This window comes from Anopheles merus, chromosome 2L (assembly GCF_017562075.2).
Source record: "Anopheles merus strain MAF chromosome 2L, AmerM5.1, whole genome shotgun sequence".
Taxonomy (NCBI): domain Eukaryota; kingdom Metazoa; phylum Arthropoda; class Insecta; order Diptera; family Culicidae; genus Anopheles; species Anopheles merus.
Window position 1 is genome coordinate 24,627,659 of NC_054083.1, and position 25,816 is coordinate 24,653,474.

Below are 25,816 nucleotides of genomic sequence, written 5' to 3' on the forward strand. Positions count from 1 at the left end.
TACAACGCTTATTATTGATTGTGCCAAATAAAAATGGGAAGAATCGCTACTCTAAATAGGGAAATTTATCTTTTGCTCAAATTGTCTCACAATCAAATGGTCGGAAGATATCTACCTCAATGACTTAAAATCTCATTTTAAATATCTTCAGAGTTGCTTGGTTCATTTTACAGATGCAATTGGTACCGTTGCTCACAGGTGAACAAACGGTGTGCGTCGTCTTTTGGCTTCTGTTCGTTTAGGACCCAATTCCCCACCTTACGGATCATTGCTCTTTGTTTTTGATCAATGGGAAATAACTTGCTGAGACATTCCAAGAATATGTTGTATGTGCTTGTGTATGATCATCATTCAGAAATGCTTAAATTATAAATCATTCGTAAATCAATTCAATCACCGTCCTATTAAATGTTTTTATTTATATATTTACTTATTTATTTATTATTAGTATTAGAATAACACTGTGATCGACAATGTTGTTGAAAGAAAAATGATTATTAATCATTTGGTGTAATAAATATTTAGATGGATCAGATAACTTCATTTCATTATCATTATCATTATCATTATTCAGATAGTTTCATTTTTTATTTGCTGCGAATACCAATAAAAATACGACCTATTTCAGTTTAGTTTGATGAGTAACTAAACGAAAGCTACAAAGCGTGTTTAGCGTGTATGATAACATTGATGATAGTTGGTAAAAAAACATTTAAATAAACTTACAATGTTTGGAAGTCGTTTTAAAGACAATATAAAACATATTCCTTTATGCCTTCCAACGATAGCAGCGTAATTCCACGAATACATTTATATTTCATCAAACATAGTGTCAACAAAAATTTCGAGCAATCTTGTCAAAAATAACTAAAATATCAGAGTTGAATATACATCATTCTTGAATCTGTGAACCCTTTGGTTTTACGCAATAAAAAAAATCCTATGTAAAATTAAAAACTCAATCTCTTTAACAGTTTAATATTAATTTCCAAACCCAAAATCATCCAATAAACACGCTAACCATTTAAAAGGCCCAATAGCCATTACGCTTTAGTGTACTGTCCCCATTTACTAAATGACGCCATAACAATCCACTCCCCTGGCCACTTTCTCGCGCACGTTCTCTATGGCACACACCCTACGCTACAGTTAGGGGCACCAAGTTTGCTCTGTGCATTGTCCTTTCAATAACCTGCAGAGCGGGATTTTTTTTTATTTGAATTCGTAAACGACACTGACAGCAATGAAAATGGTGTGTGAAAATTTCATTATCATGATGTTTGTCCAACCGAATCTGATGTCATCCTTCCTTTTATAGGTTTTTTTCTTCTTTTCGGTCCATTATTTTCCTTTTTTCCGCGCAATCTACCGCGCGACTTCGTAAAATGCAAAACTGCGCGACAAAGAGACCAGCCGAATACACTGTACGAATTATTAATTTTTCACCCAACCTGATCCTGTGTCCTCTCTTCTTCTCGAGCAGAACGCGGGAGCAAAGAAAAGCAACAACACGAAACACGACCTGGCGAACATTTATGATTTTTGTGACATCCGGACAGCGACGCGACCTGTTCCTTTCGCTACCACTTCCCTCGGAAAGTTCACCTAATGCCGCATCCGCGGCAGCTCTGCATAATCTAGCAATTTTCCATCATTCGACTGCACTTATATCAAGCTACTTCGCTTCCACCTCGAAATGGGATGCTGCTGCATTGGATGTGGTTCACTTCCGCAACAAAAAAAGAAGACGGATTTTTCATTTCAAATGAAAGCAAACGCTCATCCGCGGGGCAAAGCTTCACTTTGTTTTTAAAATCGCTGCCCTTCTCCCGCACTAAACGCGTGTGCCGAGGAGAGGTGCAACAAAAGAGATCTGCTTTTTGAAGGTTTTTTGTTCATCAAAAGCATTCTAGCTAAATACACTCACGCGGACAAACTGCTGCGCGTTGCTACGGATCTAGCTGGTCGGCAGAGATATCCCTCCCAGTAGGAACTCCTATACAGCAACAGAATTTAGCTCAAGCTGATTGTACAAGTGGATTTTTTTTATTTAAAAAAAACGTGTTTCTTTTTTATTTCTTTACACACTAAAGCTTACTGAAAAATAAAACAGATCTCAAACCCATTACGAAACGCCCCGCCCGGTACCAAAATACTCCGGCTTTACATGCAAAAAATTGGATTTTTTTTGCTTTATTTTTTTTTACTTCCCCACACAAAAAAGCTCCCCTCACTCTGTTTGAAAAGCTTCTCCGTACCCTGTGGTGGCGCAAAAAAAGGAAGCATACCACAATGGTTGAAGCTAGGAATTCGGCGGTGGTTAGGGTGAACATGAATAAGTCATAAGCCTTCATAGAGTGGAAAGCGTATTTAATTACTACCCCCTGTCCGGTCGCTGTTCCGCCGTGAACGTGATGCAAAGAATTACTCTCTCTTTCTCTCTCTCTCTCCCTCGTCTCGTCGCTCGCAGCCGAACATGAAGAATCCCGGGAACGTACGAGTGAGGTGAAAATGTGGCGAACAATAGACCGCACATCCCCGGTGAGAGTGGGAAAAAGGCGGGCGGAAAGGATCACGTAAATGGGGAAATCAACTAAGGATGCATCTTCCGGGTTGTTGTTTTGTTTTTCTTCCTTTAGTTTGTAGGTTTTTCCTTTTTTTGTATGTGCTCCAAACAGGAAGCGTTTTGTGCATCGAAACAACCGGCTGGGATGATGACCGTTTAAGCTGGCTGATGCCGACGAATAAACGGCGCCCGGTGAGCCCCTGGAAAGCCATTCCCGGCATGACAAGATGGTACATCCTTGTCTATGGGGAGGTTTTCCTTTTTTCCCGGAAATGCTCGATCCGCCGAGCGACCGACCGATTCATCAGCGGTTACTGCACAGCGCGCCATGCCAACCGTGTCTGTTGTTTTGCATGACAAGTGCATGCATCATTTGCCCGGGCCCGGTATGTTGGGCTGCACTGGCGAGGTTGCTTCCTTTTTGAATTTCGCTTCCTGGTTTGCCTTTTGCATATCTCCCGCATACTCTCGCCCAAACCATCAACCAAACAGGCAGCAAAAGTGGTACACACAAAACAAATCTCGCTGCGCGAAGGAAACTCATTTTTCAACGGATAAACCCCTATTTATTATATGTAAATTAAAACCACATTTAATTGCCACATGGTGGGTAGCAGTAGCAATTGCAATGTCGTGCCTTCCCACTGCACTCGACAGCAACGACTATAAACGCATCGTAATGAGTCGGCCCGTTACACAATCAGAATGGTCGGCTGTAGAGGCAAAGAAATATGCTCTCCTGTAAGGGGCTGCGGATGCGGAACAGAGGTTCCGCATTTTTCCTTGTCCGGATATCCGGCCCAACCGGTGACCAGCAGGACCGTATTTATGTGTAGGCGTGGTGCATGTATTTCGTTTCAAGTTTCTATTCTCCGTTTTTGTTTCCGGAAGCAAAAGCCTTCCGGTGTGGCTTTGGTTTGTGGGAGAGCTTGAACCATTGCTGCTAGTGAATGTTATGAACCCGACTACACCCTTTGCATTTCGCACTACTTCGCAGCCTTGCTTGCTGTTAGTGGTTTTGTTTCTTGCTTTGCATTTTCCACTAAACAAAGCTTCTCTACATTAGCCGTTCGTTGTAAGCCTCTCGCTCTATGGGTGAGCTATATTGTGAAGCTTTTTTTGCAATTAGTTTAAGCAGGTAAAGTAACTGTAACTTCCTGGCGTACACGGTACGCCTTTCCGCGAAGCTCTAAAGTGAATAAATCTCTTCTTGTCAGCGTGTATCTTTCAAGAGGAAGTAAAGCACTAAGAGAGTACCTGAAACGTTGCTGACGCTCAGTGTGCTATATTTTTGTTGTGTACTAATGAAGCTTAAAGTAACACTATTAATTTACTGTGTCAGGTTAGTTTAGTCGTTTTAAGCGTGCAGTCTGAGAGTTGGAAATGGAAAAAACATACATTTTACTGTTGCTTTTCATCCGAGGATCTGCAGGCATTTTGCCACATTTTGGTTCGTTTTTCAAACTTTACATTTGCTGGAAAACGTGTTTTTGTAGCTGCAAGATCTACTAAGCAAATGACATGGAAATAGTGGCTCTCTCTTGCGGAATTCTAAGAACTGCCACCAATCGTAGAACCCTATCAAAGTATTCTTTTCCTCTTTTATTGAGTTTTCACAGCCATTTCCTACAAATATTGCTTTAAAGTTAAGTAGTTCCTGAAGTTTCTTAACCGTAGAGTTGGCCACCAGATTTACACACGTAAGTTGGCAACCGGCATACCCGGGTATTTCACACGTTTTGATGCAAAAAATTAACGATTTTCATAGGTAAACAATGCTTTCTATATTTTAATGCTGTAAGTAAGTAATGACAACCATATACTCTCTTCTATTTCATTTATTCATTAATTTTTTTTTCATTTTATAATAAATTTAACGGTCAAATTGAAATTTGGAATCGCTTGAATTTGACTCGAAAATAAGCACAATACGAAAAGAGGAAGAAGAGAAACGTCATTCTCCATACAAAATGTATAGAATACCCGGGTATGCTGGTTGCCAACTTACGTGATAAAGTTAAAAAAAAATCAAAATAAAATACTTACAGGCTGTTTAAAATTACAATTTATGCACCAAAAATTCAGAAATTAAAAGTTGGAAGGCTACGGAAAAAGTTCAGGTCAATAAAAGCAATGAGTAAAAAGTGATTTCAGTTTAAAGTTTAAAAAAATACCCGGGTATCCGGTTGCCAACTTAAAGGTTAAGGCGGTTTCGTAGTACAGTCGTCAACACGTACGACTTAACAACATGTTCGTCATCGGTTCAAGCCCCAAATGGACTGTGCCGCCATACGTAGGACTGACTATCCTGCTATGTCTAGAATAATTTGCATGAAAATCTGCCTTTTAAAAATAGCTTTTAGAGCTACAAAGATATCCGAGAGTTTTTGATAATGTCTTCAATATTTGTGAGTTTATTGCACCAATTTTTGACTGTTTGCTAAATTGTATTTAGTAAACCATAGAAATGATTAAAAAAATTGAACTCAAAAAACCTGAAGTAAATTAAATGAAATTCACTTAAAACCCCTATATCAAAACGCGTCTATTATTCTATGAACATGCAAGCAGCAATATGAGATACATTGCTACTACTATAGAAATAAGTATTAGCACAGGCTTTCCAGAAAATAGGGCTAAAAAACGATTATGGGAATGGAACCAACGATTACCTCAACTTCCTGAAATGGGACAAGAATTTTTGTTGATAATGAGACAGTAACCAGAAGCCCTAGCACCAGTACCAGTAGGTCAAGGCTAAAAATATATCAGGACCAAGACTAGTAAAAAAGAAGACGGCTTTTTTATAATAATAGAATTGATACTTAACCTACTTATGATGGCATCTGCAACACCACACAAAGAACCTACCAACTTAATCAAAAAAGATGTATATATTACAGAGAGATACAGACTAAACCAACTTCTTCGTTCTAGTGCCCTGGTCAAATATTGAGAAAATTATTCAATCTCCTCACGTTAAAATTGCCAAACGTTACTGCTGTCTCAATCGTCAAAGAAAATTGCTCATGATTAAACGAATGCGCTTAATTGCTTATCATTACTACACACATTGTACCTTATCTATCATCATCTCATAAATCTTTCTCATTAATTTTCATACCCTTTAATGCATAAAAAATCACTAACACAAAAATCTACCACCATTACTAGCCACACAAAAAAAAATGGCACAAAATCCCCATACTAAGCCGTATTTACAAATTATCCTCATTGTTTGGCTTTGGCTGCGTTGAAAAATTACCTTGATTAACGAAAGCAAAACTACAACACGCAGGCCGATAATGTTAATATACAAACGGACACAAACGCTCTCCCCAAATAAATCTCCATCAAACCGGTGTGATGGAACATCCCAGCACCATTGCTACACAGATTTTTATACCCTCTTGCGCTTGTACGACACAAAGGTACACACACACACGCACGCACACCCCCACGCTGGCTTGGAGCGATTTTTTAAGCTTTTTAATCCCAATTTCCATTCTCAATTGGTAGTAAAACCCCTGAAATGCCCTTTGGACATTAAGGAGCCCGACTAAAGGCGAGTGGGGGTGAAAAACAGGACAAATATGGGAAAAGTAAACTTAGTGGAAAAAAGGGAAAGCGTAATCAACGAAAGAAGAAAAAAAACCTCTACCAAGACATCTCCAAACCACCACTCACCAACGGGCGCCAAGCGGATCAGGTGCCGCTGGGCAAAAAAGTGGCCCCGGCGCACATAAATTACGGCGAGAGATAAAACTTCAACTTTAATGGAATACGCGTCCGTTTGCATCTTGCCTCTGGAGAGGAATGCAACCAGCAGAAAAAAAAAAACAAAAAAGTCCCTCCAGGCGGGCACCACCTGAGCGTGGAAGAATTAAGATTTGTCGAAACGGTCGCCGCTTACCTGCCCAATGGCTGCAATGAACACAGTTTAATGTTCCATCATGTATCTTCATCATTTGCGATTAAGCACCGCTCGAGCGAGCAAACCCAAGACGGTGAAAACGCAAACAAGGACGGTTAGTCCATTTTTTTTTTTTTTTTGCTGGGCACACTGCCCTCTAACTGCCAATTTGCTCAAGTTCATTCCGGGCTACTGTTTACAAGGTCCGACTTGATCCTTCCAAAACGCTGCACATCTATACATCCCGGTCGTTGGACAAACATGCAATATTTATTCATTTTAATTCACGTTTCCCTCCGCGTAAATCACATTGCTCCGGACGCGGAACAAATATTGGCACAACATTTTCCGGTTCAGTGCCTTCAAGGAAGGTGCAACCGTGCAACACGGGAAATTGGAGGAAAGAAATATCGCCCCGTCCAACCACTTGGCTGACGGTGGTGATCTGTGCCGCAAAAAGTAAAGCAAGTGGACAACCGAAATATGTTCCCATACTTCATACACGGCCCCTCAAACCGGCCGATAAGTATCCTGCTCCATACACACACACACATGTATTAACAACGATAACGCGGCACCACTCACCACGCCAAAAAAAGGTCGGCTCAAAGTATCACGCAGCACTTCTGAGGCCGTGGAAAAGCGTACGGTTGACCTGCGGGCTGAAGAAATATATGCCCATTGGAAAGCAGCCCGGCCCGCCATCGAACGTTCATGGAAGCAGTGGCAAAAGCACTGCTAATAATATATCGAATTCCTGTCGCAAGCTTATACCGAAGGGGACCTGCCTTGCTTTGACCACTTTCCAGCGAACAGCAGCTTACAAAGGATAGATACAATTCAACCAACAAAAAAAAAAGAAAAGTCCTTCAAACATACCGGGAACTGTCATCGTTCGTTGGTAATTCCTGTTATGAAAAATGGGTTTTCTTCGCTATCCGACGATCAGCGGCGAGTGGCAGAGGCACAGAAATAGCGAAAAGCAACGAGTACAAACGGCGTATCGGCGGCACGGACAGAAAGGAGTTGGTTTTGTGATTTTTCCGGGAAAAATGGTTTAAATGGGTATTTCCTTTTCTTCAGGTCTCCTTTTTTTGCTTCGTGCGCCCCTCATCGATTGGGCTCGTGGGACTTGTGCGGCTGGTGGCCATTAAAAAAACAGAAACTTGAGCGTGTATCATGAACCTTTCCCTGTGCTGAACCGGAACCTTTTAAGGTTGAACCTTTGGCGAAGAAGGAGGAAAAACAGGAAGCCCCCGATTGGCCGATTGGTTGACCATCGCACACGCTGGACACGTACACTTGTACCAACAAGTTTCGCTTCACTTTCGAAGCGAAGCAATCGCTCGGTGCAAAAAAAAACCCTCGTACGACCTTCGCCCTAGTTATGTTGGTCAACGAAAAGAAGCACAAGAGAAGCACTCCTGCGAAGCAAACATGGTAGCAAATGGTATTTTAGAAAATTAACCACTATTGTTACTGCATGTGAAAGCTATCGGCGTGGTCGGTGCAAAGCTGATCCTGCCTGTGGGGAATATGGCGATATTACACACTTTCCTTGCGAAAGTGTTGCTACTTCCGTCTTCGCTCGATGGAGCAAATGATGTGGAAAATGAAAACTAACACACAAAAAAAAACTCACCGAACCGAACGTTACACATGTTATGATCGAATTGTGAGTATTATTTTTGGTGGGGTCCGATTCCAGCGAATCGATTGATATTTCAACAAAGTTGTAACGTGGAACAGAGCAGCAAACACTTCCACAGGAAGGTCTAGCGTACGGCAAAAGGGGATACAAGCTGACACATTCCTGGCGAATGTTTTTCACTTTTAGCAGCACTGTTTTGTTCGGCATTGTTTTCAATGGGTTTGACCATTGTTTTGTGCTGTTTCGTTGAATAAATACACGGTTCTGTACGGTTTTGAACCCATTCCCTATGTTTCACTAATACAAGTATTACTGTAAATTTCTAACAAATTTACAAAAAAAGATGATTGAAATATTTTATCAGCATGTTTTGCAGTTGAAAGAAAAAATTATTTCGAATTCAAAACTACAGTAAAGTAAGGAATTCATATTTAATTCATGTAAACGATGCTAGCGGATTCTTTTTGGAAAACGTATTAATAATGAGTCATTAAGTGTAATTTTCATGCAATGTTTCTCTTTAGAAACTTAAATTAAATGGAAGTACAGTATGTAACAGCCAAATTATGCCGTACTTATACCGATGCTCATTTTCGTGCTTTTTTTGGAAAACTAGGATAAGATAAGGCAAATCTTAGTTATATTGATATCTTCAAAATAGATGTATGATGTCAGTCTGGAAAATACTGTACTGCGGATTTGCAGGAAAGGAATTGCATCAGTGTAGCATGGAAAACAACGTCAAATTGCCACACTGGATTCACCAGTGTTTGATCAATTGAGTTTATTCACAGTAATGATACAAGTCATTGCGATATTAGTATTTTATTGAAAACATATATATTATTTTTTTAACATTTGTTTGTAATTAGCTTGGCCAGTGCCTCGTGAATAAAATAAATAAATCTTGGTCAGTTCTCAAGCTAGTCCTATTTTTTTATTTAATTATTTTTATAATGATTCTGAGCATCAATAAGATGTTTAAAATGGACGATTATCTTACTTGAAAAAAATGAAGGTGCGCCTATGATCATGTGAAGGAAATTACGACATTTAAGGACATAATTTAGTTTTCATGAGCAAACCAGTAGAGCCACTGGTATTCTCAAACTACATAAAAATAATGAGATGTTTTCGTTTTAATCGATAAATATAGCATAAAACTTATAATAAAAACTATGGACGCTTTTCGATGTGTGAGCAAAAAGAATAATATTGTATCAAAATTCTAAAATCAAAAGTCTAACATGAGAACAGGCGTAAAAGGTGTAAAAAAAATGTAAAATTTAAGTGCATCATCATGTTTTGTTAATAAACCGCTGTAAATTCGATTTAAAATTGAAGCATAATCTCGCGTTCTGATGACTTTGCAACCTTCCTAACGTATTTAAATATAATATCAGGCATATCGAAGAATCCATTCTATTTTTAATATTTTTTTCATGTAATAAAATCGAAAACGTAATCGTAAAACATATCGTCCATTTTATTCAAATTCTCCCAAAGTGTTAGGAGGAGAACAAATTGGCTCACACAACGGATTGGTTGCTTTCTTTTTACTGTCTCGCATTCAAATCATTTACTGCACCCAACCAGTCACCCACAACTCAACTGATTGAGCAACAATCGGGACTATTTTGAGCCTAATAACAATAATTGCCGACAGGTGGCACCAAGAGCAGAGCCTCAAGGTATTGAGTGCAACTGTGCAAGCAGATCTCTGGGCAAACGAGTGCATTTACGAGTGGGTAGCCATCAAGCAAGGAATGCTTGTATGGCGACGCGTCAAGTAATTACTGAGCTAATGTGTGTATCGGGCGGTCCTTCCCGCGCAAAGGATTGACAATTTTCATTTTACGATGGAAATGCACAAGAAGCACACAAAAACACCCCTCATCGATCGGCCCATAAATGTCAATCAGTTGAACGGGAAAAAACGGGAAAAAACACTTACTCACTAAACCCATCGGCGAATTCGATTACTCGCGTAAGAAATTGAACTCTACCTCACCCCCCGTCCCTTTATGAGGTTCCTCCCGGCGGTGCTACCGGCTCACCTCGGTCGAACTCTGGCGCGGACGCGATAATTACGCTACGATCGCGCTCGTTCTCGAGCGGAAAGAATTTACGAGCGCATGAAACTGAAGAGCACGCTGCAACACAAATTCGAGGCTGCCCTTCGAACCACAGCTGTCCGATTTTCCCGACAAACGTTTGAAAAAAGAGGAAAAAAACCGGGAACGAATGTGAAAAGAAACTCCCTTTCCATTTCAGCTAACAGTTAGCACCACTGCACTTTCACACGCGCCAGACGAACATGGGGACGAGACTTGTGTGGTATGCTGGCCCACTCACAAGCACCGCGATGGTGATGGTGATGATGATGACGATGGTGTACTAATGGTCAATTTTCACTGCTACAAACGTTTCTATCCTCGCGCGGTTTATGTTAGCCGAGCCACAATCAATTGCACTTACCGGCCATTGCCATTGCTGCTGCCAAGGCAAACATCGCTACGGTCCAGCGCGGCAGACGACTCCTTCGCTCCCTGGAAGCCATCATTGATTTTTAGTTGTAGACGGGGCTTTAGGAATTTTCACTGCTCCATAAACATGAACCACGGAGCTACCGTCAAAAAGCTACACGGACACAGAAACACTTTAACGAGATACACACGCACAAAACACGGAAAGGGAACACGGGCAGACGACACACATACACGATTTAATGCACGCACTACCGGGGCTAGATCAAAACTATGGAGCACTAGATCGAATGGCTATCACAATTTCCTGCAAGAGGACAATCCTACTAGTCTACACTGTCCAATTAGAATTTAAATACAAATTGAGCTACTGTAGACAATTTTAGCTTAAATCTCTCAGCAATTGCTAAGATTAGTCACTGACAGCTGCAATCCGTTCGGGTGGAGCAGTAAGCTTTTGCGGAATGTTAATTAGCTTTGCAGGGCGCGTTTTATTTTCGCAACTAGCATGTCTGCAAATTCCATCAACTGGTGCCGATGTTTTTTTTCTTCTTTTTCAACTATTCGCACAATCGCCTGTTCCGTTTTGCGGGAATTAATCCACCAGATGATGTTGACGGATGACCGCTACCCTACGAGCATCTCTAAGCATAATCGCACATTATCCGTCAAAGTGATCTTCTTTCCTTCGAACACATGCACGCACGCACACACAGTATCACGACCGCTTGCGGAAGTACCAAGCGAGCCAGAACAGAACCGATCAACCGATCACGATCACGCACTGACGATGACTGACCGGGAAACGGTGACCGAGCGGAACATTTGTATATAGTGTCGTCTTGGTCGTCGCCGTCGTCGTTTGTAGTCACCCTCCGCCTCTGGGTGGCTGCGACGGATGACAAGATCAGCCCTCCGCGGCGGCACGAATCTGGCCGAAATGACATTCACCGCGGGTGAGGGAGAGCGAAGTGCGTGTGTGTGTGTATGTGCGTGCGTTTATCTGTGGTCCCAAGAGGTGGGTGGGGGTTTTGGGTGGAAAGGTTCGATTGAATGTGATCTTTCTCGCTCGTCGGAGTCGCTCGGGAAATCGTGGGCGAGATGCGTTCGCCGGAGCGGGGGTTTGGTGTCTAACGCGCCGAAAACTTAAGTCTCACCCCTTGCCGCCATGTGCCGAACCGTCGTTTGTACCAAAATGCCACCCCGCACAAGTACAAGTAGCATGGATTAGGCACTCGAACGATTAGTCTAATGTGATTTGGGCTCGAGATCGAGTACTCTCTCGATTGGGCACTGGTTGGTGTTCGATCCTGATCTTGGTGTGTGGAATTTGGGAAGGGAAGTGTGAAATAATTACCATTATTATGATTTGTTTGCAAATGAAGGTCCTAGTGGTATATCATCTGGGTTATTTTATAAAATATTACGCCTATTTGGACACATTTACGAGCTTTGAAAAAAGACTTATGATAGGTCGTTGATATTTTTCATACAAATGTGTTTATCATGGCCCATCCATCAATTGCTTAACGCTAGTCTGTGAGCGGGTATATTGCTTCAAGCGTAATGATTTGTTGCAAAGAGGAAGAGGGGGTCTTCAACTGTGTTAAATAACATTAAATAGATTATTCAAAAATTGAAATTCTTGTTTTGAACATTGTAATTTAATTAAACAAACTTGTATAATAATTGGTATCATAACAATAATTATTATAATTACAACAATTACAAGATATAACAGAGCAGAGCAGAATTCATATCAGAGACAAAGTGTTGGATCAGAGCACAGTTCACGATTTCCAAAATATAGGACTTTGAATACACTCAATGATACAGGACTTTTCAGATATTCGGAAAGTTTTCTGTTTGTTGCTCTGGTGCTGGACGATCATGTGAAGGCAAAGAGCAATATTACAGATGTGCAGATATAAGATATAGATGGTCTGAATTGAACTCTGCATGACGACTTGTTATGACTCGCTCGTAACTCAACACTCCTACTTCTTATGTCAGCCAGCGAAAAACTCACAATGTGTCACAAAATGATAAGTCGCGAATAGGCCCAGCATAGAGTTGTGTGCAATTATTGTGTGACGATTGTAAGAAGAACGAATGAAACATCCGAATCTCAATACCTCAATAATCTCGAAATCAACTTACTAAAAAAAAGTTCACGACTCTTGGCTAAACAATATTTACTCAAAACCTCAAAATGCTGATTTTTGAAACTAAAGATGACTGAAGATGATCACATATGCAAAAGGGACCTGGAGAGTGGCAATTATTTTGTAGGGAATATGTCTAGATTTACATATTATTTCGATAAGAGTATAGAAAGGTGTCCAATACGATAATTTTCAGCTCTATAATTGTTCTTAGAAGGATCTTAAGAGCTGTCAAGTCCTGTATTTCCACCATCATGACATCATGATGGAAATATTGCCATCTAATATAGCGGGAGTAGGATTTCTTAGGATATCATTTTCGGCGGATGCTTAGTTTGCGTAGTGATTGACTAGCTCCTGTCGGTATGCAGTGCTAGATATATCCCAGATATTCCAGCAAACTATCTCTGAATTGTACACATAGTTTTCTAGTTCAGAAGGTTTTACTGCAAGACGAAATGCTTCTCAGTCTTTAAACATTCTATGGATATAGCCATCGTCAATCTGGACACAAATACATTCAATAAGTCCAAAAGTGATTCACAAGGTTCGCTTTTCAACCGATGACTGGTCCCAATGCCGCTATTCCTAGCTACGAAAGTCTTTTTAATTTGTTAGGTTTAGAATCCTTCGAAGTGAAACGCTCGCAAGCGCGTGTCCAATTCATCAGACACATGCTCGATGTTCATATTGATGCTCCAACTCTCCTTGCGCAGATCGGCCTCCTCTTGCGGATGAAATTTAAGGTCGCGTAGCGCTCTAAACGTTGTTCCTCGTCGTACTACGTTTGGTTCCAACGAGCCTCTGCTCCAGAGTGTTCGCGCTTTTAATAGTAGCACAGATTCTCCCCATCCCTGATTATAGTCCTCTTCCTGAAACTCTTCCTTCTCATCCTCACTTTTTCATTTTCTTCTTTTCCTGTTATTATTTGTAATCTTATCTTCCTTCTATATTTTTTTCTTATTTTCAATTTAATCTCTGTTTTTCGTACTGTTGAGCCTTCATTTTCTTTCGTCTTATCAGCATCTACTTAGAGGTTTTCTAAGTAATTGGAAATTATGCTAGGCTAAATTAGGGATAGTTGGATGTATAAAAACACAAGTTGAATATACTTGAATTGAATTGAATTTAATTAAATTGAATAAGATTTGCGTATGTTAGGACATTTCAACGCCCTTTGTGCTCTGGAATTCAAGCATTAGCTTAAAGCTCAAAAGACTTCAATATCAAGAAATGCTGGTCGAATAGAAGGTTTCTAAACAGAACACAGCATTAATTCGAACTCGAACAAGTATTTTAATGCAACGACAACTCACCATCTGCTCAGCATCGCCAAACAACGCCTCGGAACTGTCTCTACAAGCCTAATCCACCATGCGCACATAAACATATGCTCATGATGCGGCATTCAGCTGAACCAACTACAGATCATCAAGATTATCGCGCACAAATGAACCGCTTAAAGCGTGCGCAGACGATCCATTCATAAGGTACCACACGTTACAAGCGGCAAAGGGTAGATCAAGATACCTTCCAACCCCTCGCCCTAGCGGTAGTAGTGCGCTGAGAATGCAGAGCCGCGTGGCTCGTAAACATGCGCGCCTAATGGGATGACAAAATTGAATCAAAGGCATATTTTATGAGGAGATAGAAAATTATGTCGCCCCGGGACGTGATGGGTACACGCTTTATGGGGAACACCACGGGCGCCGATCGTCGTAGCTGAATGCTAGTTTTTTTTCCCCGAAATGATATCACATTACACACACCGCATGCTGGAGTTACTTCTCAGCGCTCAGCGGACATGCTGGGTGTGTTTAGGGATGAGCCGTTTCCAGAACAAGGTAGGGTTGTGCGTGTGTTCTAAAGCTCGTGAAAGCTTGCTTGGGCGGGAAATGGTACGAAATTGATCGCAGTTGAGTTTGATTTAGATGTTGGAGCTAAGATTTGTTATTTCAATTACATTTTATTCTTTAACATGGAAACTAAATCTAATCTCTGAGTCACTTGTATCGTGGGAAAAATGGAACAATGTCAACGCCTGAGCAGACCCGACTCATTAAAAGAAAGTGCAACATGCACTTGCCACTTGCATTTCGCACGATCCCTCGCATACCATGGCCTCTACCCCCTAGGGAAAGCACGGAAGCTACCTGCTACGCTAATATGCGAAAATTACACCAACCTCGATAAGTGACCGGCGCGAGACGGTAGGCTCGAAAGCGCCAATACCACTGATGTTCCGCCACCCACCCACGCGAAAAAATTGTCACCGCCATGATTCATGCACGGGGCAATAATTTGTGCGTTTGTTTCTTCTGCGCCAACTAGTGCGCCACTAAACAGCGCCTCGCGCGGGTATAAAATATTGGACGAATTTTATTAAGTCAGCGGCGGACCGGCCGGGCATTAAATTTTCCATAAAACGAGCCCACCAACAAACGCGCCTGGCAAAAAAACCCCGGCAAACGATTAGCATATTTATGAAAGCTGAACCGTGTCCGTTTGCCAAAAAGAACGCACCACCCGGGTCCACCTCGGGTCCCCGGTGGCAGCCCAAAGTGTTGGTGCGGAGAAAGATTTACAGCCGTTGATTTGTACGAGATGTGCCCATCGATCTTTCCACAGCACTTGCAACCGGCTTGCCGTCTTGGCGTGGACGGTCGTTTCGATGTGTGACGAAAAATGACGAAAGAAAACTACCGGGATGGTGGGAACCGGTGACTCAATGGAGCATACATCAAAACACTACAATTCACCAATAGGATTTGCATGAACTATTTATTGCATTGCAACCAAGGAGACACTATTCGCGGAAATATTCTATAAAAAACATTATAAAGGTTTAAGAAATTTTAAATTTTGATTTTATTTAGGTGAAGCGTTTTACACCGTTTTCCATGAAAACGCATCTCCACGTGGCGTCTGTTTTTGAATTCGTGTACCGTGCACCTTAACGGTTTGTGTCTTCGATCGTCCAATAGATGGCGCTGCCATCAGTCGCAAAACCCCAAACGAACTGCAGTAATCTCGTGCCAACTGCAATAACCCTCAGCTGTCAAATTTGGACAGCTGTCAAACCGCACGCTCTCCCCCCTTTTCCCTTTTTCCTTCTCTTCTCTAGTGGAATGTTGTTTTCAATGTGCAACCCGACCAGCTCGCTGCAGAAATTGTGCGTTTTTCACAGGTTTTCATCATTTTCCGCGTCCCAAACGGCACCAATACGGTACAGCTCGAGGTCAAGCGCCACGTCCCGATGGAAGTGTACGGGTTGGTGTGCCGCCCTGCCAGCTAGCCCGCGTGTTCCTTGCATTGCTTTGTGAGGTGCTGTTGTTGTTGTTGTGTTGTGGAGGTTTGTTTTGTTTTTTTCGTCTGTGTGTGATAGCGAAGAAAAAATCGCCCGTCATTGGAACCGACGTAACCGTAACGGGGTGGAAAAGTGTGTGCAAGCGAAGTGAAGGAACGTAAGACCCAAAACCAAAACATTAGAAAGAGAGCTAGTGGACACGCCACCAGCAGCAGCAACGATGGCTTCGCAGAGCGGAAGCCTCCAGGATCGTAGCAATCTGGAGAAGTACATTCGCCAGCTGGCGATGAAGGCCGCCCAGATCATTGTGCAATCACGGCTGGGTGAGAAAATCGCCACCGAAAGCAACCCGAACTCCACGTCAACGGATTGGGTAAGTTGGTATACGGGGCTGGTGGTTTTGTTTCTTTGTTTCTTAGCGCGAAGATGCAGAAACCAAGTGGGACCGTGGGTGGAAATAGGCCACACTCGTGATAAGGGTTAGAAGATCGCATGCATCGCAACGTCACAGCAGTGGTTCGAACGAGCAAAGTATCAAGCGCCTCGAGAGAGAGATTCAGAGCGGAAGAGAGAAAGTGAGCGTCGGAGAATGACGTTTTATGTTAGCGGGAAAAATTGTGTTTCTTTTTAGGTTTTTAGGAAAATAGGAAGCGATGTTATTCTAGAAAATGGAAACAAAATTAAAGTCGAAGAAACCCTCCAAAGATGATCACATCTGCCGATGCGGAAGCGACCCTTGTCGCATAGCAACGTCCGTCTTGTCCTATTGTCGCGCGAAAATGATGCATCGCTGCTGATGGCATTGGTTTGCAATCGAATGCATCATAAATCATGACTCGCGCCAGATAGCAACAAGCGCGCATCACGTCATCCCGATTTCGATCAAAACGTCCTGCCCTCTATTGGATGACGCCATGTTACGTGCACCTCACCGGACAGCACACAAAATCGACAGTGGATAGCGGAAGAATCCCACCGCCCCCCGCTGTTCGTTCGTCCTGTGACACCAATAGCTAGCCGGAAGTGACCACTTTCTTCACGCCAAAATCTAGGTTAATGGGGAAACTTTTACCCGGTTCGGTTTTGCATGCTGCGAACGTGTTTTGCTTGGCACAGGGATAATTAACGGACTAAATATGCATTCGCTGCCGCTCGTGCCCATCGCATGCATATTCAGACGGGTCGATTGATTGCCTCGCTCTAGCATTAGCTCTTCAGGGGAGGAAAAAATGGATGGACGAGAGCGGTGGGGGGGGGGTCCTTTCGGTGCCGTTTAATTTCAAGTGAACACGAATCGTAATCGATACTTGTGTCAATGTTGCTAATCTATCGCGGCAAGGGATTAACTAGAACGAACCGGCCCAACCGACTATTGTGCAGTGTGCAGGTTGAGAATCCACTTTTCCGCTGGTTCAGCAGGTTCGATGGGCGGATTGAGTTGGCTGCGATTAAACCCGTCCCATTAAACGCTTAGAGAAGTGACACATAGTGATAGTAGCAGTAACTACTTGCATCACCTTATCTTGAATCATTTGCTATCAGCACTTGAAAGAAAGTGTGATGGCGCAGTTCGGTAGAGTGTACGGTGATATGGCGCTGTAGGATTAGTTCCAGCTGTTCTGGAAAGGTACAGGGATTTGCTATATTATGTAAACTATCTCTTTACATTTGATGGGACCTTTAGCGACTTTAAGCCAAATTGCAAAAATTACAAGTAATTGATTTGTCAATTTTAGTTTTATTTTTTGTCGGTACAATCTTAGATATTATTAGATACAGTACATACACTAAATTGATGGTTCATTCAACTTTTTGGCAGGTTTTTGCCAATATCTTAAACAATTCTAATACTTTCTTTATATGTCTATAGCATTCAATTCTGATTTTATTTAAAAATGGCAATTTTTGATACTAAAATTATCATATTTTGTCCAAAATGTTAAAAAAATGAATTAATTAATTAAAATTAAAAAAATGGCAGTCAGTGGTCAGTGAACTCCAACCTGTAGACAAGAAGTGCATTATGATAAATAATCTAGAATCCTATTATAATCTAACAGTTTAAGTTAGTTTCTGCGTCACTGACAAACGCAATGACCACATAACATTTATTAATATTTTTAAAGTAAGCAGTTCGAACAAATTAAAACATTAAAAGTTCTCTTAACACACAAACATTCTAATTCTATGTACCATGCATTTTGTGAGCCACTGTATTGAAAATATTTTAAGAAAATCTTAGAAGATTCTATAAAAGATTCTTCACACACACATCCAACATTCCAAACGCATCTTCTCTGCCAGCTCATCGGACGGTAATTAAAGCTAATTGTTGTTTTGCTTTTCACTTTCCGGAACACCCGTGACATTAAGCACGAACTGGCTAAATTATTATCCCCCCATCGCAAGCTGTCAATCGCCTGCATTTGACTAATTGTCATGGGACTAGGAACTGGGCACTATCGCGCCCCCCTCTGCCGGGCGAGACCTGTTCAAACCGCTTCACCCACCGGCGCAAAGCCGCAACCGGATCGAACCGACTTCCTGCTGCTGCTGTTGCTGTTGATGGGCCGTCCACCTCTTTTAGTGCACAATTCGAATTGCGCAACTTATTTACCGCATGGGTATGGGCGGAGGGACATTTGCACTTGCACCGGTGGTATAGCAAGCCATAGGGTGAGGAGAATGGGATGGTAGGACCAGATCAAACAAAACAGTTTCTTACATAGTTTCACGATCGTGATAGTAAGAGGGGATCTTACTGCCTCCGCTACCATCCCGGTAAAGGGACGGCAAACAGTTCCCAGCGTTCTAATGTTTATTTATACAATTCCTTTACCTTTCCCGGTGTATCGCACAAGCACCGTGTTCCCTTTGCGCTCCGGTACACTCCAGTGCGAACCGGTTTTTGCATTGATTTGATGTATGTGTATGTGCTTCTCTCCAGTCGTCAACGAACGCCAACCAAGCGCGCCTCCCTTGCTCGTTCCGCGAACGATAATTCGTGATGAGTTTATTAAGGGACTTTGGGTTTTCAATAGCTACAGCCGGATTGCATTCAGGCACACAAATGCACACTTCAGAAACACTATCAAGCACGTTATCAGGCTGGATTAAGTGTGGTAAAAAGTTGCTGACACACAGATAGTTTGGCTCCAGCAAATGCATGGTGCAGCAGTAAGGACGTACTTGACTGCCGATGGGCGAGATAAAGAGACAAGGCAAAGAGAACGTTAATCTTGAGCACAAACAGACGAACACAGCGCTTCATGATCTGATCAACAAATAATCCCCGCAAGCAAGCAAGCAGACAAGCACGGGGGAGGTGGTCGCCTTTCATCCCAGTTTTAAAATGCTGTTCACTTTTAAACGTGTTTTTATTTTACTTTATTTTGTAGAAAATAGCGCCCGTCACGATCACTTCCACGGGGCTGTTATTGCTGCTGAATACAACATACAATGGCAGCATTTGTAAACGCAGCGCATCGTCTTCTTTGCCGCGGTCAATGGGCGGTCGTTTGCCCGCGGTGGTATCCCAGTAGTGCAGTCCTCCCTCCCGGTGGCAGAAGCGCCACAGAACACCCTTATACGTGAAGGAATTGCGCAGCAAAAATTTTCGGTTCATTCGCTCGTGTCTCAGTTTGTTCCCGCGCTAGCGCCCTGGGAATGGGGAAAGGGCACATCGCTAAGTCACACCGCACCACACACACACATACACGCAAAAAGGTCCTCAAAGAAAAACACTCATGTCATCGCGATTATATCGTGCTGTGCGTGTACCGGCATGTGCCAAGTGGCGATGCCTTCATAAGTGGAAATTGCTCGTCGCCTTCGCGCGATAGTTATTATGTTGTTGATTTTGATGTCTTCACTTCACATTAGATAATTTATCGCTCTTTTTTCTTCGCGTATTCCAATAAGAAATGGCAAAATGATTTTTTAAAGGATGCGAATTTCAAAGCAACACCTTCGGTGTAAATAAGCGTCACTCGGGCGATGAAACTATTGCTAGCGCAATTGTATTTGTATATTTACCGTCCCGTTCCTCGACCTCTGGGTCCGCCTGCTTCAATGGTAAATCATTCTGTTTACACAACGACGAGCGACTGACCGATCTCGTGCCTGCGGGTCAGGATGGCAACGTGCTTGACTTGGCATGCTGGACGAGAGTGTGTCAGCAGGATCGGAAGCAAGCACGACGTCTTGCTGACCAATTTGCTAATAAAAACGAAATCAAGTGTGAGTCTCTTTTTCTATTTGGTTTCCTTTTTGTACGCTCTAGAATTGCAATTTGTTCGCCATTTGATTGCTGGAGGTGTAAGCCAGCCGCCCGCCGCGGTCAAATTCCAGCGTGATTATTGCTCCCTCTCTGGGACCTGGGTGGGTGGTACGATATTGCTTCCCACACTCCTGCTGGGCTTGCCATCGTGCCGATGGGGGAACAGTAGACCATGGATGACCTTCCGTTCGCACCCGGAGCCCCGGTTGAAGACCGACCGTGGCCGGTGTGTTTGTTCCATTTTCCTCGCTCGCTTCGCGAAAGGTGTCTTTGTTTTATCGCTCCACGCCGTGTTTGTCCATTTGGAAGGGTTAATATGTGTGTAACTAGATGTGTGCAACGCAAACATTTCGAAAAAGAATGTCTGTTCAAACGGATAGCACAGCGCAACTAGAACGGCGGCATAGAATACAAATGAACTGCATAGGAACATCGGAGGAATGCACACATTATTAATTCTATGCAACTGGAAAAGTCGCTTCAGAACTCGCTGGATATCGTGTGACACATATTTTAATTTATTTCTAATGTTAATCGATAATTTTTTCTTCAGTTTTGTGCAATGTACGTTATGTCTTTGGTGTAGTGATGTGCTCTCTGGAGTGCACCCACGACTCGGATTCGACTCCGGCTATTGTTAGTTTGATTCCGACTCCAGCAAAATCAGAATCGTTAGCGTCGTCCGGAGTCGAAGTTGGAGTCAATCGGACACGGTCGCAATCAGAATTAAACTGGAAACAGAGTCGGCCGGAGTCAGCCTCTGGCTGGCAGTTCATTTCGATTAGTATTCTTCATCTTTTGCTTAGCGCGTGCACTTCGCAAACAGACCTTTGTTTCTAAGAATAGCGTTTATTGATGACATCAATTCTTTACGACAGTATCCTTGCACCGGCTGTCTCCGCCCACGACACTATTCGACTTCGGACTCCCGTCGATTTCGGACGATTCCAACTCGGGAAGGCTTTGACTCCGACTTCGGACGGCTCCAACTTTGACTCCGACTCCGTACTAGTTATAGGAAAAATGAATTTTTCGTCGGAATCGATTCCAGCTAGCTCCGAAGTATTCTGGAATCGATTCCGGATAATAGGTCTAGAATTAGATTCCGTAATGGGCTCCCCAATCGGAATTCGCTCTGGAATCATACTCGGTTCCGGAATCGAAATCGGTTCTGGAATTGCAATCGGCTCCGAAATCGGAATAAGCTTCAAAATCAGTATCGGCTTCGAAATCAGAATCAGTTTCGGCATCTCAATAAGAATAGACGTTTGAATCCTGCTACTGATGCTACTTATTGCTTCAAGGAATCAAAATTCCGGACAACTCCGAATCAAGAAAGTTCCGAACCCGACTCCGGATGACTCCGACTCAGTTTCCACAATCGATTCCTGAATCCAGAATTGGCTCCAGAATTGGCTCCGGAATCATACTCGGTTTTGGAATCGGAATCGGTTCCGGAATCGAAATCGGCTCCGGAATCGTAATAAGCGTAATCGGCTTCGAAATCAGAGTTGGTATTGGCATCTCCATAGACGTTTGGATCAAATGATGCTACGTATTAATAGGATCCGGATGACTCTGACTCTAGACGACTCCGACTTTGACTCCAAATCCGGATGATTCCGGCTCCGGACTAGTGTTGGGAAACATGAAGTTTTCGTCGGAATCGATTCCGGCTAGCTTAGATTTTTTCTGGAATCAATGCCGGATAGTAGATCTGGAATCAGTTTCCAGAATCGATTCCTAAATCGGCTCCAGAATCCAGAATTGGCTCCGAAATTGGCTCCAGAATCGGAATCGACCACGGAATTGGCTCCAGAATCAGTTCCAGAATTCAGAACATGCATTCTGGACTCGGAATCGGTTCCGGAATCCAAATCGGCTCTGGAATCGAAATTAGCAAAGAATCAAATCGGAAACTGACTCTGACACCGGACGACTTCGATTCCCGATGATTCCCACTACGACTCAGGACGCCCTCGACTCCGAACGACCTCGACCCGGACAATTTCGACTCCGATCGACTCCAAATTGCTCCAGACGATTCCAGACGGCTCCGAATAATGCTAGTCCTACCTACCTACCTATTTTTTCCAACTTTACCCATCACTACTTTGGTGCCGTTGGATCTTTCAGTAGAAATTCTTCCATAAAAAGGCAGCTGCAGCTTTCCCAAAAGGAAAAACACACAACCATTGCCACCTGCGGACGGGTGTGGAGGTAGCAGTTTTAGAAAACCGCAAACTGCATACTTTTTGTCCGGTACCAAACCGGATAGCCAGCCCACACATTCCATGCTGCTGCTGTTATGGTTAGGTCCACCATTCATTCAACAATCAAAACATTATCGTCGCGCGCGCACTCGCGCCCGTACACGCTCGGGCACTTCCACTCCCTTTTTAAAGCTGTGGTTGTAGCTGTCCTCAATTCCGTACATTCCCGCGTTCCGTGTGGGAGAATAGATCCGGTGCGAAGAGGCGTGCTGAGGCACGAGATGAGGCCGTTTTTGTTGCTTTGTTGGGAAGTGTACGTACGGCAGGAAGCCATACCCGCACCCCACATGCACAAAGATGAATGGAATACCAGCGAGAGAGAAAGAGAGAGAGAGAGGTACGCGCTTCTTCCCTTTTCTTCATTGAAAACAGACCCCTTGTGAGTGAGTTTCCCCTCCACCTTTCGGATGCTGGCTGAATCGTTTTAAAGACCCCTAAATGGGCCGGTGAGTGGAGCAGCATCGGTGCTAATGTTGGGGCTTAGCCCTAAGGCTAGGGCCACTCACTTCAAACAGCCCTTTCATGAGTGCCCCATCATGTTGGATACTCTTTGTGTGCGAGGGGTAGGGGCAAGATATGGCCTCTACCACCACCATAAGATAGGGCACGCGTCTGACAGTGTGTATGTGAGATCGCTACGCTGGGCTGACAATCTTCGGCGCTGCCCGCCAAACCGCACGTACGCCACAATGTCCACACGCACAATGCAGCAACACCCGTCGACGGGTGGCCCCGAAGCGAACGAACGAACGAATTTCGTAAACAATCCTATCACGTCCTAAAAGCCCCCCGCGACCCCAACAGTAGTGAACAGGTTTGGTTTGGTCCCACCCGATGGGGAATCCCTCACTGATCGTTCGTGACTCTTTGTAATGTTGTTTTATCTTCTTTTAAGGGCGACAATGAATTCTCTTACAGAACGATGAATGAAGACGTCATACATGCACACTAGAAAATTAGAATGATATGTTTATCTTCGAGCGAGTTCGAAATACAAACGGAAGAGATGTCTTCTGTAAACCCAGTGTTCTGGGGTATGCGTACATGACTCATCAAAAGGCAGTTTATAACGGCGGCACATGACGAGGATGGATGTAACGGGATCTTGGTATGCCATCGCCTTTCACCAAGGTCGTTCGGCAGGTTGGCAGCAAGGTCAATCACAGTGCCTGTCTACCGCCGAAAGAGGGAGTGCGTCCTTGCTACACACCGTGCGTTTAAACAGAATTAACGCTCACAGAACTCGAACATACGCACTTTCCTTCTGGTGTGGCGTGTGAAATTGGTACCAGTGTCATTGACCGCCACGTGGTGTGCCCTACCATGGTCGTCCAGACAGCTTGAGTTCTAGAGAGTTAGATAGAAGAGAGAGAGAGAGAGAGAAAAGAGAGATTTACTAATATCAACCGTGCTGGAGTTTTGAGCGAATATTCCTGAATCCTTTTGCAACACAAAAACGCATATATTCCGGAGAACTGCTCTGCCCGAAACCCCCGAGAACTTCAACAATTCTACTCTGCTGTGCGCTGTACGTCCAAACAGGAGCATGCGCTGTCCGGGGAAACAAGGTGTGTGTATGTTTGAGAACGTCTGGCGAATGTCTGGCGCTCCGTGAGCGTTCGCACGTGGCCCATCATGCGTGTATCCCGAAAGTGAACGAGCGAAAGCCTACCTTAGGCATTCTAACAAAAAGAAGAATAGAGAGAGACAGAGAGGGACAGAATAAACCGATAAACGGTCCAAATAACGCACCGCGCTCGGGTTCCGCTCGGGTGTCTGTGCGTAAAGTCACGTCATCCATCCGACCGGCGCCGGGCTGTTTTTTCGGGGAGTTTCTTCTAGGAGAAGTGTTTGGAAGACAGCGCATGGGGAGGATATGCTCGTTGCGACTTGTTTTTCTTCTGTCACTGCAAGGCCGGCACTAAACGATGGCCGCAGTAAACAAGATTTTATTTTCGCCCGGGGTTTTTTAATCGTATCAAGCCGCTAATCTTTGTCCGTTGCAGTAAGGACTTTTCTATGGAGCGAATAGACACACACACGGGTGGGCAAGCCATTTATAGACAGCGTAAACAACGTTGCGTAACCTTGAGGGTGGCGCACGGGGATTCTACGCATCCCCGAAATTCCCGAACGCTGGCACGGATCCGGTCGATACTGGTTCCCGGCAGTAGTTCAAAACAAGCGGGACAATACAGCCATCACGTTCGATGAGCGTGACCGATAGGCAATGAAAGAGAATGGCAGTTCCATAGTAGGGGCGATTCGGGGGAGGGAATCACAAATAGATTTCCCATTAGGATACAGCATTACGGTCATTTAAATGAAAAAGTATCTTTAATGTAATGCCAACGTCTCATTCAAGTGCTGATTATGCGCTGTCCTACACAACTGCATGCTCCCGTGGGCCGAGATCCGTGGGTGTCTCGTCTATGTGTCTAGAGCCATCTAAAGTAGGAGAAAGGAAGAAAATAACTCATGTCCACTTTCCAACTCCTTTTTACCCGCCCGATCGACACGAACGCCCACCTCGAAAAGGAAACGAACTGTCTGCTTGGGAAGCCACAAAACAGGACCGTGGGTTGTGTCGGATTGCTCCACATTCACATTGTTGCAAGTATGCGCTTGCACAGAGCCACTGACTCGTCGTGTGTAGGCGGCAGAAGACGCTTGGACCATCCATCTTGGACGGAAAGGCACAAAATGACCCACCAGATGGCCCGAAAGGAACCGTTTGCGAAATCGAATTTTCATCGATTTTTGCAAATTTTCAATCACTACACCACTACACAGGAAGGTTGGAGGTGCATCAGAAGAACCAAAATAAACCCTATTATAAACCATTACAGTTCCGCCGCAAGTAAATAGCTACCGGCGGCTAAAAGTAATAGACTTCCATCAGAGGAAAGAACGTGAGCCTTTTTATTGCTTCCCTTGCCCGAAGGTTTTGCTTTAATGGCCTTGGGTTTCACCACCTGCTGCCTGCCTATACGCAGGGCACAAATCGTACGGGCTATGCTGCTGCATCGGGCATTGGGCTTCCTATACATGGCCGCCGCGTTCGCGCGCAGTTCGAAGAAGCGAGTAGAAAGGCAACCAAACCGTAGCATTATGCTGCAGGGTGTGCTGGACGAGGCGTGAAGGGGTGCACGGACAAGCACACTGATTGCACCAAC

General features: G+C 43.6%; 2 protein-coding genes across 4 annotated transcripts in view; one reads left to right on the top strand and one right to left on the bottom strand.

Annotated features, from left to right (window-relative positions):
- The window catches only part of LOC121594681 (fibrillin-2), a 105,731-nt gene extending 94,298 nt beyond the window's left edge, over positions 1 to 11,433 (bottom strand). For 2 of the 3 annotated variants that reach the window (XM_041918240.1, XM_041918237.1), the window contains exon 1: positions 10,609 to 11,433. In XM_041918240.1, the coding sequence (XP_041774174.1) occupies positions 10,609 to 10,693 (85 nt within the window). In that variant the 5' untranslated portion in view covers positions 10,694 to 11,433. The remainder of the gene's footprint in view (positions 1 to 10,608) is intronic. The other variant, XM_041918239.1, reaches the window with a different exon arrangement.
- Positions 11,434 to 15,900: 4,467 nt separating this feature from the next.
- Positions 15,901 to 25,816, top strand: part of LOC121591667 (autophagy-related protein 13 homolog) — a 41,565-nt gene continuing 31,649 nt past the window's right edge. The window contains exon 1 of the mRNA XM_041912408.1: positions 15,901 to 16,461. Coding sequence (XP_041768342.1) covers positions 16,309 to 16,461 — 153 coding nt within the window. The 5' untranslated portion in view covers positions 15,901 to 16,308. The remainder of the gene's footprint in view (positions 16,462 to 25,816) is intronic.